General features: G+C 31.9%; 1 protein-coding gene across 11 annotated transcripts in view; it reads left to right on the top strand.

The window, feature by feature from the left end:
* Nucleotides 1–17,100, top strand: part of OXR1 (oxidation resistance 1) — a 306,299-nt gene that overhangs the window by 264,888 nt on the left and 24,311 nt on the right. For 9 of the 11 annotated variants that reach the window (XM_039853663.1, XM_039853665.1, XM_039853662.1 and 6 more), the window contains 2 exons: nucleotides 2,948–3,116; nucleotides 5,982–6,144. In XM_039853663.1, the coding sequence (XP_039709597.1) occupies nucleotides 2,948–3,116; nucleotides 5,982–6,144 (332 nt within the window). Of the gene's footprint in view, nucleotides 1–2,947; nucleotides 3,117–5,981; nucleotides 6,145–16,690; nucleotides 16,988–17,100 lie in introns of those variants that run through there. The other 2 variants (XM_039853673.1, XM_039853671.1) reach the window with 2 other exon arrangements.

Raw genomic sequence — 17,100 nt, 5'->3', positions numbered from 1 at the left:
TAGCTTTTGATACATTACCTCATTAAAATGTCTTTTTTTCATTACATACATAATATCCTAATGGCAATTTATAATTGTCAAAGTCATTCCAACTTTTTTTAAAAAAATACAATAAACATAAAAATATATTCTTTAAATTCTTCCAAGTATCCAGAAGTTTCATCATTGTCTGGATAAATGTTTTCCTTGAAAGCAGCACTAAAGATAAATTAAAACACCATTTTCTCTTTCAGTTTGTTTTTTGGTACTGTTTATTTATGGAAGTTATAGGAATCGTCTTTTATTTCTAATACGCAGTGCTTCTGCTTAATATATTATATTTTAAACGAGATGCAGCTCAGGTATCTTGGCTGACATTTCTTATATTCTGTTGGAATATTGATTCCAGATTAATCCAATTTATATATGAACTTTCATTTTTTTAACTTAATAATTTTTATTAAAATACACATAAAATTTACCAGTTTAACCATTTTTAAATGTGAAATTCAGTGGCGTTAAGTACATTCACATCGCTGTGCAACCATCACCACCATCCACTTCCAGAACTTTTTCATGTTCCCAAACTGAAACTCTGTGCCTATTAAATAGTAACTCCTATTCTTCCCTCCCCCAAGCCCCTGGCAACCACCATTCTACTTTTTGTCTATATGAATTTTTGTCTCCAGGTACCTCATATAAATGTAATCATATAATATGTGTCATTTTGTATGTGGCTTATTTTCCTTAGCATAAGGCCTTCAAGTTTCATCTGTTGTAGCCTGTGTCAGAATTTCCTTCCTTTTTAAAGTTGAATAATATTCCATTATTCATACCACATTTTCTTTATCTGTTCCTTCATTGATAGACATTTGAGTTTTTCAGCCTTTTGGCTATTCTGCTGTGAATATTGGAGTGCAAATATCAGTTTGAGTTCCTCTTTTCAATTTTTTTTTTTTGGATATATACCCAAAATTGGATTTGCTAGATTCTGTGGCAATTCTGTGTCTAGTTTTTTGAGGAACTGTCGAACTGTTTCCACGTGGCCACACCAGTTTATGGTCCCACCAGCAGTGAATAGGGATTTGATCTGGTTTTAAAAATGCCAAGTTTTCTTTCCATTATCTTATTTAGATACCCCAAAGACCTAAGGTTTGTATTCAGTAGATGTTAAGGAATTCATTTACTCAAAGCAAGTTCTATAAAAGATTGAATACTTCTTTTGTAATATTTTTTCTTAATCTGAAATAATGAGTGTTCATTAATGATCATTTGACAAAAATAGAGGAAGTTTTTAGAAAATTTATAAAAGTTACTTGGAATTCATCACCTGGAGATGATCATTGTTAACATTTGGTATGTTTTCATACACACACACACATACACGCACAATTTCAATTTTATTTATATGTATTTATACATATGTATTTTTATATAAAATCAAGATTATACTGTATGTAGTGTTGTATTTTGCTTTTTTCGCTTAACATTTTAAGTCGTGAACATTTTCCCATGTCATTATAGTTCTTTGAAAATGTAGTTTTTAATGGTCTGTAATTTAACCATTTTCATATTGTTAAGACATTCAGTTGTCATTAACAGTTCATATTGTTAAGCTATTTCCTCTGTAAAGAATGCTGGCTTGAATATCTTCATTTGATATTCATGTGTTAGAATCTTTGAAAAGATAAAATAAGGGGTTCTGTTTAACCCAGTAATATGGTAAACTTTCTATTTTAGAGGGCTGGTTTGGGTGCAGAGTTTGATGGGAGAAGGCTCTCTTTTGACAAAATATTGAAAGGAGAAAAGTGGATAGATATGTTTAGACAGGTGCCCCCAGATTGTTATATTTGGTTTTTTTTTTTTTTTTTAAGGTTAGGGGGTTGGTAGCTAATTAACTAAATTTAAGTAACTTGAGATTCTATAATAGGAAAATATTCTGAGTTTAAATCTTTATTGACTTTATAATAAAACTTTAATAAATATAAATATAAAATAATATATTAATTTTTAAATGTAAAATAATAAAAAATAAATTTAAGGAATATAACTGTGGGAAGGATTGTAAAAGTTCACTTTTTTAACCAGATGCAAATACTTGGGCTCAGATAGATTATGTGCCTTCCAATTCCATCATATTACACAGAAAAAAGCCATAACTAGTACTCAGATCTCCTGAGTGTAACTAAGTGCATTTTCCTCCATACTATGCTGCCTTTGTAAGCTAATTGAGGTCAGATTCCTGAATTCAACCCATTGTCAGACCCTTAATTTACCTTATGTCAGCATCTCTGATTGAAAGAGTTCATGATAATTCAGGCTTAATAAACTGTCCAAACAGATGGCCAAATCTAGTATATTATTGTTTGTTTTATCACACCTTTTCATATATGTAACAGCTTCAGAAACTTCTTTAATTTTGTCTGTAACATCATATTAAAGTAAACCTTTAAAATTCTACAAACTTATTTACTTGTTATTCTAGAAAGCTGATAGAAAATGTTATTCTAGAATATTGCTTTATCGTACCTTTACGTGTATGTAAAAGCTTCAGAAATTTTTTATTAAATTTTTGTCTAACAACTATATTAAAGTTAAACCTTTAAAAATTCTACCAACTTAAGTTATTCTAGAAGACAGAATATTATACATATATACATAATTTAGTGAGGTGATTATAAATAAAAACTTAAGAAAAGAAATGTCCAAAGCTTTCACATTTTTTCTGATACCCTTAGACATAATTTCAGTTCATAACATGGCTGTTAGTTCATTAGTCTTGCTGTACCTGTACCTTTGATGGAAAAAAAAAAAGTTACATAAGAGAATACACATAAGTGAGTGTCCGTAAATTGAACTTTTATTCTATAATTATCTGTCAGAAGTTTGGAGGTAAACATATTTAATCTTAATTATTTAAGCATGGTGTATAAGAATTGAAGAAACACTATTTGCGTATCAATTCTAGGTTCTGCACTTTTAAAAGAAAAGAGAAGGCATCGATTACATAAGTTTTTATGTCTCCGAGTTGGAAAACCAATGAGGAAAACATTCGTATCCCAAGCAAGTGCGACAATGCAACAGTATGCACAGAGAGATAAGAAACATGAATATTGGTTTGCTGTGCCACAAGAAAGGTAAAACAACAAACAACGAAAACTTAAAAACATTATTGAGATTCTTTGAATTATAATTATTTTGTGGCCACTTAATACCAGGGACAAAGTATTTGGAAACATATAGTTTATGATTAAAAGCTGACATTGAGTCTATTCAAAATAATTTCGCTCCAATTGTATACTCTTTCATTTACCCCAGTTTTAATGTTATTCCCCTTTGGGGTTTAATGCCAAAAATTTGAACATATATACCCGGTTTTAGTAGTAAAGAAACTTATTTAAAATATCTTAGCGCAAGAAGGTACAACTAAATACTAACTGGTATGGCCCCCACCTCAAGGCAGGTAATGACGTATAATCTCTGTAAAAATCTCCTCAAATACTTACTGAATGCCTGCTATATATATACATAGCACTAAATTCATTTCTAAGAGGATGAGGTCTTGAAACTATTTTTTGTATCCCCTTCATAATAAAATTTTTCATCATAACTTTATAATGAAAGCCTTTTGTCACTGTATTGTAAATATTGACATTTTAAGTTAAAATTGTTACATTAATTTTTTAAATATGTCCAGTAGAATCTAAACATAACAATTTGCCATTTATCATTATTCATTAAAAACTACTTGAATGTACCCTTCTTGAACAGAATTTCCATCATTACTTTTTCTCCTTGAACTTGTATTTTCACTATTACCTCATAGAATCTTATTATGTCATATATTCTTATTTCTTATTATATTTCTTTGCAATAAGTTATATACACTTAACACATTTATGTGTGTGTATACATAGTGAAATTGCATTTATTTTAAAATTTTCTGTGACTCTTGTCAAAATAGTGAAGGACCTAAGGCTTACCCTACTTGCTTGCTAACAAGTTGGTCTGCCTCATCTAATGCATGCTGGCAGAAAACAGGAGTCACAACAATAGCAATAGTCAGAGTACCAGCATTTTTATGAATTCTTTGAGCCTCGATTCCCATGGTGTGATATGAAGGCAAGGTGACAGATGCATACGCCATGGGTTACATTACAGAAGAGGAACCGTAAATTTAGGGGACCTAAATCTTTTATAATGTACAGGAAGCATGGTTCCCCTTTGCTCCAGAGGAAGACATTATTTCTACCTTCTAAGACTATGCTTTGGAGTTTCCTATGCTAATACACTTGAAAAGATAGGACTGAACGAAGATGGTACTCAGTAACTCTACTCACAAGACAAACAGAAGTTCAAGAGACAATTGTCTATAAACAACCACATTATTCCAAATGTTTATTAAACCCAGAAGAAATTTTTATTTTATTACAATTATTACTAACACATTGATTATAAATTATAAATTTTCATTAATCATTACAAGTAAAAAGTAAAATATCATAGGAAATAACTTAATAAAATAAATAGGACTTCCAGTTCGTTTATGTATCTATTGATGAATGTTGTTTATTGAAAGAATGTGATGTGATTCAGTTCCAGTTCTGACCCCTCCCTTTTTTCTTTTTAAGTACTGAAAAGATTTGTTCACAGAAAAAGTCTGAGGCTGCAAAGAGTTTTTATTATTATAATGTCACTCAATTCTTTAAACATGTTTTCTGTTTATATTCCCAAAATTACTTAATCATCTTTCATCAACATTATTTTTAGTGATCATCAATGAACAACTCCAGTAAAAACTCCTTCAGTTTTGTGGGAATCAGTGAATTAGAAACCACCTGATATGTAAAAGGACTTTAGACTTTTTCCCTGTCTCAATACCAACTTTGGGCAGCCTGGAAGTTTTTACACTTTATACCATTTTAAAATTCTAGATAGGCGAGAGACACTTGATTTAAAGCGAGAGACATGCAACTCTCCATTCACTTTAATAGTTAGAGGCCACCGTGGGTTATTAATTGGCCAAATTTCAGTGTTGTTGTGTCTTAAGGAAGTTCCTAATAGGGAGTCCCAAGGAGAGGGAGAGAGAGAGGGGAATGGCTCATTGATGGGACAGTCAGAACACATAATATTTGTAGTTGGTTTGCTGTTTTATATGGGGCCAGTTCATGGCATCCCAAAACAATTATGATAGTAACATCAAAGATCACTGATAGCAGATCACCATAAAAATATAATAATGAAAAATTTTGAAATAATATGAGAATTATCAAGATGTGACAGAGACATGAAGTGAGCAAATGCTGTTGGAAATGTGGCGCCAGTAGACTTGCTCATGCAGGGTTGCCACAGACCTTCACTTTGTAAAAAATGAAATAGCTGTGTAGCACAATAAAGCAAAGCACGCGAGGTATGTGTGTATATTATCTTTTGTAACAATAGGCTTTACTGTAATAAACAAAATTGAAAGGGGAAACAAGAGCTTTAAAAGATTTGATAATCTATCCCTGAACCAATAATGCACGATATATTCCTTGTTTCATTTACAGTTAAATGCAAAACATATAGAATTTCTGTTAACTTAGAAAAATTATGTATACTATCCAGGTTTCAATATAGGGAATTAGTAAATTGTTTACTTGTATTTTAGATAATTATATCATTGTGTAATGATGTCAAAATTGTGGGTTCAGTTTTCTTTTGTATCACTAGTTGCTTTTAAGAGAAAAAACTTACCATAGACAGCATCTGAGCTGGTCAAAAGCATGCCAAGGAAAATCGTAATATGGTTTTCTTAGAACAACTTGATAGAACACAGCCTAAAACATTTAAGTTAATGTCTTCCTGGTAATGGACTTTGTTATCTTTATAAATAAAGTGTAGTATATTTTGTGTGTATTTTAAGTCCTCAAGTTTATTCAAGATATTTAACAACTATAATTTTGTCATTCTAGCTAATAGCACAGAGCACTAGGTCTATTAATAGTCACTTGTTCTAACAGGACAGACCACTTGTATGCCTTCTTCATTCAGTGGAGTCCAGAAATATATGCAGAAGATACTGGTGAATATACCAGAGAACCTGGATTTATAGTTGTAAAAAAGATAGAAGAATCTGAAACAAACGAGGATTCTACTAATGAAGCAGCAGCCAGAGAATGGGAGGTAAGGAGAAAAATGTGAAGATTTCATTCATCTTTTTCCTTTGTGTGAATTTACAGCTTTAGGGTAGTATAGGAAAGTACAAGTGATCTTTATACAAAAGAATAGTCTTCTAAAGGTTCCCTGTCCATGTATATATTTGTTTTATTGAATGAATCTGATTAGTAATGTTAGTTTATTACTATTTGCCATTTTTCTTTTGCTTTAAAATACGAGAGAAGCAACGTATCATCAATAAAATGACTAGTTCCTTTTAGAATAACATTATACTGATTTTTATAAAACATTTTTTAGAAATGATCTAATATTATCTTCTACATGGAGCAGGTACAGCAGTCATTTAACACATTCATGCAAATTAGCACTCTTTTCAAAGTCCATACTTGAGCATTATCTTGACATGATTGTAACAATAATGCCAAGAAAATAAGCTGATGCTAATTTTACAAACTAGTAAAAATATTATGTGCTCAAATTTAATGAACATATCTATATGGCAAAATTAACACTAATCAACTATTTATAACCCCACTTAGGAGTACATCTTTTAATATTACATATCATGTTTTACATGCTTTGTCTTCCAGGACTGATAGGGTGACAATTACTGGTTTCTCTGTTGTGATTGCCTGGATTAATCTCTTTTTGATGCATTAGAAAATATAGAGCAGATGCTAAAATGTGATAATAAATGGAGTCAAATTTTGTTATCCATTTGGTGTTAATGTTTGTGATTTATGTGGTATAAATTTATTGTGTATGCATTTAACATGTATAATGATTGAAAATATACATGGCATGTCTTTTGTCTAAAATGTGAACCTGATTTTGAATGTGTTAAGTCTATTCTGTGTAGTATATACAGCATCAGTTTCTACTGTAACTTTAATATAATTGTGGGAAAGGGGTAACACATATATTAAGCATTTATTTGGGGTTCTTTTAATACTTAAACCAACATTATTAATCTTCATACAAGCTTTATTCACAAATATCCCCAAACCGAAAACAACCTGGGTACCTGTCTGCAGGAGAATGGATAAATATTGGAATATTTATATTCCAAATAATATAGCAATAAAAAAAAATCTGCCGGTACAGGCAACAACTTGGATGAACCTCACAGATAATATGTTTAATAAAAAGAAGCCAAGCCAGGCAAAAAAGCATATGATGTATAATTTCACTTATAATAACTTTAGAAGAGTAAAACTAATCAAAAGCCCATCAGTCTATCTGTTTCTGGGGGTTATTGGGTGGCCAGGGGCAGGAGGGACCTTTATAGAGTACTGGAGATGCTCTCTATGTTTTATTCTGAGTGATGGTTACCTGGGTGTTGACAAATGGAAAATCATCCCTATGTCTTAAAAATTAGTTTTAGGAGGCTTTTAAAATAGCCCAGGTGATTAAAGAAGGGTACCTGTACTCAGGCAGCAACAGTTGAAGGTAGAGTGGAAAGGAGTGTGGTTTTTTTTTTTAAGGTATTATATGGCTAACAAGACTGAATTTAGTAACAACCAGGTAACTGAAGTTTCTAACTTGAATGCAAGCTGGATGGCAATATATTCAATCAAGTAAGAGAATTGGAAATTTTCTCTCCACTGGGGTTGGAACACTTAACTTAGGAAATCCAATAGACTATTATGATTATTTGATCATTGACAATTTTGGTTCAGAGGAACTGCCTCAGTTCTTGTGGAAGATTCTCTGTATTATAATTTCTAAACAAAAAATAAATAACTCCTCACCCGTTTTCAACCTTAATTGATTCAAATAAAAAGAAATGGAAGGAAAAAATAATTATTTCAGAAACTTTTTGCTGCACTGTATAGAAACAGTGCTTCACTGTCTAATATGGTATTCACTGGCCACATGGGGCTATTAAATACTTGAAATGTGGCTAATGCAACTAAGGAACTGAACTTTTAATTTTATTTTAATTAATTTAAATTTTGAAACCGATACTTGCCTCAGTTATTAGATAACTTTTAAATATATTTGGAACAACTTGGATTTATGAATCTACTTTTTCAGTTATAAATTTCATTAAATTTAAATATGATCTAAATAAATTTAAATCTCAATAAGATCAAGTATCTCCTGTGAAAATTTAGTGTCTGAATTAAGATGTGCTGTAGTTTAAAATATACTAATTCTTGTAGATAGAATTGCCACTAGCCATATGTGGCTAGTCTGAGTTGAGATGTCCTTTAAATATAAAATATACACTGGTTTTTGAGGATTTAGAACTGAAAGAAGAAAAGGATGTAAAATATTGTAAAATATTATTAATTTTTCTATTATGTTGAATGACAATATTTTGGTTATATTAGGTTAAATAAAACATTAAAATTTAACCTTTTTTTCTTTTATAATGTGGCTACTAGAAAATTTATAATTTCATATGTCTTATATTGCATTTCTCTTGTACAGTGCTGGTCTAATGCCTGATGGTTGCTGAGTATCTAAAAAGTATATTTTTTCCACCCAAAATCACTCTTGGTGTTGTATGTTCTGTGAGTTTGAACAAATGTATAATGACATAAAAAGTATTTTAAATGAAAAAAAGTATTTTAAATGTCAATATGATGTTTTGAAAAAGGAATTCGGCTAGAGCACTTACATTAAATGAGAGTACTTCAAAGTGTGAAGTGATGTTTTTAGAGTTTTTTCTGCCGAGGGATCAAGAATAGGTGACTTATAATTTAGGATGAACTTATTATGGTAACATGAATTTATTACCAACTTAGGCATTAGTCTGTTTGACTAAAACTATCTGGCCTATTTACTCTTACTGATTCAGTGATACTTAGATCATTATTATCCCACACTTATTTAGGCTGAAATATATTGCTAATCAGAAATTTATACATTGGGGAAACTTTTGCATGTGGTAAACTTACTTGCACTCCTGGTTTTCTTCTGTTTCCCTCCTGTCCCCTCCCTATAAAAGCACCATGAGGGTAGGGTTTGTCATTTTCTTACACTACTGTATCCTCAAAACTAAGACCAGTATAGGTATGTAATTCTCAATAAATATTTATTGATTAGTGAATAAATTTGGGCATGCATTAAAATAGGATACAAAACTTTTACTACTCTTTCAACATTGGTTTATATCCTAAAATAGGTTCTTATGTCAATTGCAGTAAATATTTTGTTATGAAGCTATAGACTTTGGACGTTGGAATCACCTAGCATTCTGGCCTCTCTCATTTTACATTTTACAGTGTTCCTGGTTCTGCCTTAACATATTCAGTGATAGGGAGTTTATTACCTCAAAGGGCAGCACTTTCATTTTAGAACAACTCTGTTAGAAAGTTATTTCTCAAAGTGAGTTTAAAAAAAACATACCTTTGCAAGTTCAATCCATTTGTCTTTGTTCTTCCTTTTGCTGCACATCAATAACAAACAAACAAAAAATTCTGTATACTATGATAATCTGAAAATATTTATTAATTTCCTTTTTAACCTTTTTCCAGGATTATTTATCCTGGTACTTCCACTGTTAAACTTTATTAACTCTTTCTAGATCCTACACTATCCTCATCATTACCCTAAAGTATGACAAAGCATTTATAAACTATAACATCTCAAATTACTAAAATGTTCACTTGAGATAGCAAGAAAAATTCTATAATATTTGAAATAATTTCAGTTTCAAAATATGAAAATTGAATGTCAGTTCTATTGAAGATAATTAGGAAAGGCTGGAATTTAAGAGTTAGAAATGATGAAAGAAAGAAGGAAGAAAAGAGATTAGTATTAAAGATTTATTTGTAGAGTGAATTCCAAAGAAAGATGAGAGGAGCAGAAACCTATGTTTACTAAGAAAAAAGTTAGCCTACTTTTAAGATAGTCAGGAGTAAAAGCCCCTAATAATACATCAGAACTAAGATTCCTGTATGTTGGCAGAAAGAAAATGAGAAATGCTGTATATATAACTCAAGATATATGCATTTTATGTTCTATTTAGTAATGTAAATATAGTTAGCATAAAACATCACCTCACCTCAACCTTGTTTTTTTTAACCATAAAATCTTGAGTTTGTTAATTATGAATTCTTCTGCTTGGGAATTTTAATAGCCATACCTGGCCACTGAAAAAGAACTACTTGTTATTAAGAGTCTTTTCCTCTATACTGGTTTCTGCCAGTGTCCAATGACAGGAAGACGGTAGAACCATGTACAGATGCATAGTGAGGATAATGTTTTACGTGGGGCTTTAGAGTTTTGCGAAAAATATTAGGTTTTTATTTTTTGATGAGGATTGTTTTTATGGATTTACACTGGAAAAGGCATTTCAATAAAGTGTCAGTAAGGTCCTGAGGTAAAGGGAAAGATGCCTGTTGACACACCTATCGTTTCCTGATAATAATGCCTTGATTTGATAAATATACAAAAATAGAGATTAATATAATGAATTCACATATACCAGTGATTCATCTTTATCAGCTTATTTCATCTATAATTCCTCTTTTTTCCCAGTTGTTAACATTTCTTCAAATGTCATAAAGATGTGTAAAATACATATAACATGAATGTATTTTTACAGTTTGATATTTGATTCAGGATCCAACTAAGGTCCAGATGTTTCAATTAGCAAAATGTCTCTTAAGTCTCTGTAAATATAGGTTCTTCCATTTCTGTGCTTTGCTTTTTCTTCTTGTAATTTTAGTTTTTAAGACATCAGATTTCTCCTGTAGAATGTCCCACAGTTCAGATATTGTTGATCATATATCTACAATTTTATTAACATGTTTTTCTGCCTTGAATTTCCCATAAGTTGATAGTTAACATCTAGAGTAACCCATTTAACCATACATAGACTGTCATCTTTATAATATAGATAATTTCTCAGACTTGTTTCTCTTTGGCTCATCTACTCATAGTAGTAAATCATAGTGGTTAATCTAGAATGCAGAGCTTGTGCTGTGTTTATCTCACCAACTTCTCAACCTTGACAAGTTTTTAATTATCTGGGGGAACTTTCAGAAATCTTATGGCTCAGGGTCACCTCAGACCAATTAATCTTATGGCTCAGGGTCACCTCAGACCAGAATCACTGGGGATGGGACCTAGTTATCAGTGTTCTTTAAAGCTCCTCAGGTGATTACATTATACAGTACAGATGGAAAGCCCACTGTAGTATTCTCTATGCTACTATTTCAGGTGTTGCATTAAACTTATACAATGTTAAGGCTGTGGATGATTCTTTCAGACTATACTGATCATAACACAGCTTAATTTTCAAGTCTCTGTCATGCAGGTTATATTGTATAAAATATTTTTCAAAATATTTTTTTTTGCTGTTGCATCTACACCCCCAAAACATAAATTTGGTTCACTGTGGAGAAAATTTTCTTTAATCATTTGTGCCTTGATTTTTAAAAATAATTTTTTTTTTTAATCAATAGCAGCCGTGCTAATACTTTAAGCATAGCTCCCTTATGTACCAAAAGACTCTTATCATATGTCTTGAATTCCCTCCTTGTAGTGCCTTTGAGTACACATACCAGGCTATAATTTATTGGTAGTGCCTCTTGCGCATCGAATACTCTTTAAAGTTTGACGTGCTTGACAAATACTCAGGAGTCCAGCGGTGTAGTCTAAAGCAGTGGCTACCACAATAAGCCTGTAATATCTTTGAAGCCTGTTTTATCTTTAGGATTCATGAGAATTTTACACTCATCTTCTTAATTTATCTGATGTAATATAAAAAGAATTTTTTAATTCCTTACCATGAAGTAAAAGTGATGCTGCAGTCATACAGGTTCTTTGTATCCTGTCACCGGGTATCACGGCACAGTACTACACCCCTCAGGCGATATCCTCCTCAACCCTAGTACTGACTTCAATAGATTCTCTAGTAGAAATCTCTGAAGGCTTGGGTTTCAAAGTATCATGTGTTGGGTGTGCCAGTCTTGCTGCTTCATGGAACTTTTAAGCTAAAAAATTGCCTTATTGTCCTACTTATTTGGGTTCAGTTTCACTCTTGGGATAAGAACTGCAGAAAAAGTTTTCCATTTTTTTCATCTCTGAAGTTGATTTTATACCACTTTTAGTTCAGTATCTCTCATACTCCAAACCTACTAATTAAAACACCCCGTACTACTAGGATGATAAAAACAACTGTGAAATGGACTTTATTCATTAGCTTTATTTATTTAGAAATTTACCTCTCAGGTTTCTGGTTATTGATTAAATTTACAAAATATGAGTTTACTAAGATTATATGCCTATGGATTATACAGCATATTAATGTTTTTTATTTTTTAAAGTCATGGTTAGTATTAGAAGAAAATTGGTCTGGTTTTTCTCCCTACTTCACACCCTTGTCCAAATATTGATAAAAATATGTTCTATTTGATTTATTTTTGGTTTCTGAGATGACTTGTTCATTTTTCGTTACTTGACATTACATTTTCTCAAACAAATCAAAGCCTATGTTATTCATTTAAGTGCAAGTTTAAATGTAAATAATGTTGACTACTTGTTACATTAATCTGTGCAAAGGTTTTATAATTACTCATAATATTTTAGAATCTGCCTTCTGGTTTAGGTAGTTTTTAATAATAATTTAAAGAATCTTCCCATTTTGATATTAATTTTTAGTGTTCTCCATTTAAATTATGTGAATATGAAGTATTTAAACTAATCTTAGCATTTTAGGCCATACAATTTAACATGTTATATTCTTGTTGGATTTGGTCTTCCACTAGTATGTGATGCTCATCATGTGGAGTCAGCTCTGTTTTCTGAACTGTCATTAAGTAAGTGGAGTCAGTCATTGCGAGGCTTGTTCCTGAGACTATGCAGAGAAGCTTTTCACAGCAGTTTGGTGTTGCTGCAACTTCTAAGAAGCACAGTGTCAAGAGGCTTCAGTTGTTTGGTTAATATTTTATTTCTAAAGCTGCCAGATAATGAGTATTCTGGTGTTCATTTTATTAAACACGTGAGTTTGTTTGTTTTTTTAATTAAAGCATGAGTAATACCAAAATTAAAATTGAGTCAGTGTATAAAACAAAACAAAACATTCCAGATCTCTTCTCAACTTAGCCAGCAAAATCCATACAGAATTGATTTTGTTCACAATGAAAATAGTCTCTATGTTTAAGTCATTAAATAGAACGAGAACACATTTCTCATAAAGGCAATTAAAGTATATATATTTTTTTACTTTGATCGAATCACGTAATATTACAAGTCATAACTCCAGAAGAAATTCAATAAATCTAAAAAAGGGAGAAATCAAAAACATTAAAATAAATTAGATTTTATGACTGAATATAAATTGTCTTCTATTTCTATATTGAGTATTTTTAAAACCACTTTATTGAAATATGATTGACATACAAAAAGCTGTGCATATTTAATATATGCATCTTGATGAGTTTGAATACAAGTACATAAGTATGAAGACAAGTATCCATGAAATCACCACATTTTATGTCATGAGCATATCCATCAACTCAAAATCTTTCTTCTCACTTTCTTTATTGTTATTATTTTGTGATAAGTACACTTAATGTAAGATCTACCCTCTTAGCAAATTTTCAAGTATACAGTACAGTATTATTATAGGCCTGTGTTGTAGAGCAAATCTCTTATTCTAGACTGTTCACATATTTTCTCTTATTGGCATTTGGCCCCCACAAGTCATGCCTAGTGTGATCTGTTTAGACTACTAGTAATATTAAATGAGGATGTTATCTACCTCAGGGGAGTTTTGAACCAATGCTTTGCTTTCCCTGTTAATATTCTTCCTCAGTCACTAGCCAAAAGTTTTGGGCTATAAAATTTCCATTAAAAATCCAAAATGTTATTTAATATGGATTGTGAGAAGAGATGGATAAATGACAGACTGGTTTATGATTTGAGATATTAAAGTTACTTCTAAAATATTACCTTAAATATTGATTAGGGTAGATTATGTATTATCTCTTCTAGCAGCCTACTCCTGACTCAGGAAATCAGATAGAAGGTAATTCAATAATTTCAGCCTCAATAAAGAAAATAGAGGGAAAAAGGGTATTAAATTGAATATCTGAATTATGAGAACAGATTATGTTCAATCTTTAAACTGGTTATGTTTTTAAAAGTGCTTCATTTTATAGTCTGTCATTTTACACTAATGATAAATTGACATCTACTTCAAGCTCTGGGACGTCTGGACAAATTTAAATGACCTAGCATTATGTTTTCTAAACACTATGTATAAAGGGAGGGCAAGAAGGATATTTACTGAACTCATTTTATGTCTGCTAGATATCATGTTTATTAATTAGGAAGCATTTTGCTTCAAGAAACAGAAAAGCACACTCTTAAATCAGTTTTTTTATGTTATAATTGACATATAGTCTATTAGTTTCGGATGTGTAACATAATGATTCAGTATTTGTACATATTGCAAAATGATCACTGCAGTAAGTTTAGTTAACATGTGTCATCATAAATACTAAAGAAAAAAATTTTTCCTTGTCCTGAGGACTTTTAAGATCAACTCTTTTAGCAACTTTCAAATATACAATACAGATTACTGTCATTTCCATGCTGTACATTGCATCCTCATGACTGGATGTTTGTATCTTTTGACCCCTTCACCCATTTTGCCCACCCCTCTTGGCAACCACCAACCTGTAATCTGTCTATAAGCTTAGTTTTTTTTTTTTTTGGTGGCGGTGGTTTTAAATTCTACATTATAAGTGAGATCATATGGTATTTGTCTTTCTGATTTATTCACTTAGCATAATGTCTTCAAGGTCTATCCATGTTGTCACAAATGGATTTCATTCCTTCTTTTAGGGCTAAGTAGTATCCATTGTATATCTTGGCTATAGTAAATAATCCTGCAAATATCTTTTAGAATTCATGTTTTTATTTTCTTTGAATAAATTTACTCACAAGTAGAATTGCCAGATCATATGGTAGTTCTATTTAAAATTTTTGAGGAATCTCCATACTGTTTGTTATAGTGGGAGCACCAATTTATGTTTTCACCAATAGTACACAAGAGTTTCTTTTGCTCCACATCCTTGCCAACACTTGTTATTTCTTGTCTTTTCAATAATATCCATTCTAACAGGTGTGAGGTGATTATTTCATCATGGTTTAGTTGTTTTTCAAAGTATATTTCCCCAGACCATCAGCAGCATCTAGGAATTTATTAAAAATTCACATTCTCAGACCCCATTCCAGTCTGCTTAATCAGAAACTAACTTTGGAGCCCAGCATTTTGTGTTTTAACAAGTGCTCCAGGTGACTCTGACTTAGGCTAAACTTTGAGAGCCACGGGTTTAAATCTGAGAGGACACATCCTGTCCGGGCATGGAGACAGCCTTCTCAGAAACACATTACTGAAAATCTACCTGAGCAAAATCAAAGCTGTGTTAGGAGCAGCTATGGGGATATGTGTTGAGGAGACAACCAACAAAATAGGCTATTCTGTGCTGGGTGGGTGGTGGGTGGGTGGGTGTGTGTGTGTGTGTGTGTTTAACATTTTCATTTAAACTACAGTTTGGCACACAGGTAATATTTTTAATTTTAGAAAATCTGGCTGTGCTCAGTAATGGGTAGGTTTCCAGTGACACCCCCCTACCACCAAATTATGTAATGTTGGTGAGTATAGGGGAGTACAGTGATGGGGAGGGAGATGCACAATGGGACTCAGTGTATCATTAAGACCACTGTGGTTATAGTGTGCCTATGAGAGCCTGTGGGAAAGAGATCTTAGGGTAAATGTGGTGGAGATGGCTGGTGTGTGGGGGAGGGAGGATGTTCATTGTGGGATGGGCTCTGTCCTGTGCATGCACATGCTAGAATGTGGGTGTGTGGCTGTGGTGCAATGTTGTGTATACTAGAAAGGTGGTTTGTGCATGAAAGGTGTTATTGTCATTGTGTGTACACACTTCTGTGTCTACACACGATAAGGTAAAGGGGAAGGAGCAGGTTTAGCTTAAAATGGAAGAAATCTTCAGATGTACTCTTATAACATTGATATTCTAGTTAAAATTGTACTTATTTGGTTATTAAGCATACCACTGATTAGTGAAGTATATGTAGGCATAGTAAATTTAAGTACTTCTTCAAGAAATTAAAGGTTAGAAAGAGTAATTTAAAAATGGACTGTGTAACAGCGGGCAAAGGAATTTTCAGGTCACTTTTAAATATTTGTGTAGGATTTATTTGTAATAGATTGGCTTCTTTTTTACACAGTCATTCTATGAAATTTGAGAGTTCAAGGGTACTTGAAGAACATCTTTTTGCTTAAAAAATGCTCATATAAAAGATGGCATTTTATAAGATTCTTAGATGTTAATAAAGAACATAATTTTATGACTATACGAACAAACAACAAAATGTTAATTGAAATCATTTGTGTACATGGGAAGGACTCTGGCAACTGTACTTATTATTTTTTCATGACAGATATTTTTAGTGCCTTTCTTAGTGTATTGATGTTTGGAAATACATGCTCTGTGTCTTTAAACTTTTGAGCCCTTTCTTTGCACATTTGGGTACAGCGCAACCAAACTTAAACACAGGAAACCCTGTCTTCCCTCCCCAGCTTTACAGTCTCCACTCAGGACTCTCTTTGCAATGGATACTATTTAGTGATTAGCTCTCTGTATTGTCAATCAAATCTTTGTCTCTAGCAAACTGTTTTGTCACTGTAGTAGGAAGGGCTCTTGTGCTGGAAATTTATCTTTGACAGAGGAAGAATGCTTTTTAAAACAGTTTTTACAAGATCTGATGTAACTTAATTTGCCCTGGAAAGGAAATGTCTCGTCTCTGGTATGGAAAAAAAGGGAGAAGACATCAACCAATTAACCATAAATATACTCTGGTAAATCAGTCAGTGGTTTCAATTTCTATGTTTACTAGTCTTTTTATGGTGACATTATGCAAAATTATATAATTTCTGAATGTTTAAGCATAGAGAATATTTATAGACTACAA

This window comes from Pteropus medius, unplaced genomic scaffold (genome assembly GCF_902729225.1).
Source record: "Pteropus medius unplaced genomic scaffold, Ma_sr-lr_union100, whole genome shotgun sequence".
Taxonomy (NCBI): Eukaryota; Metazoa; Chordata; class Mammalia; order Chiroptera; family Pteropodidae; genus Pteropus; species Pteropus medius.
Note: the sequence above shows the minus strand (reverse complement) of the source record. Positions and strands in the feature narration are given on the sequence as shown.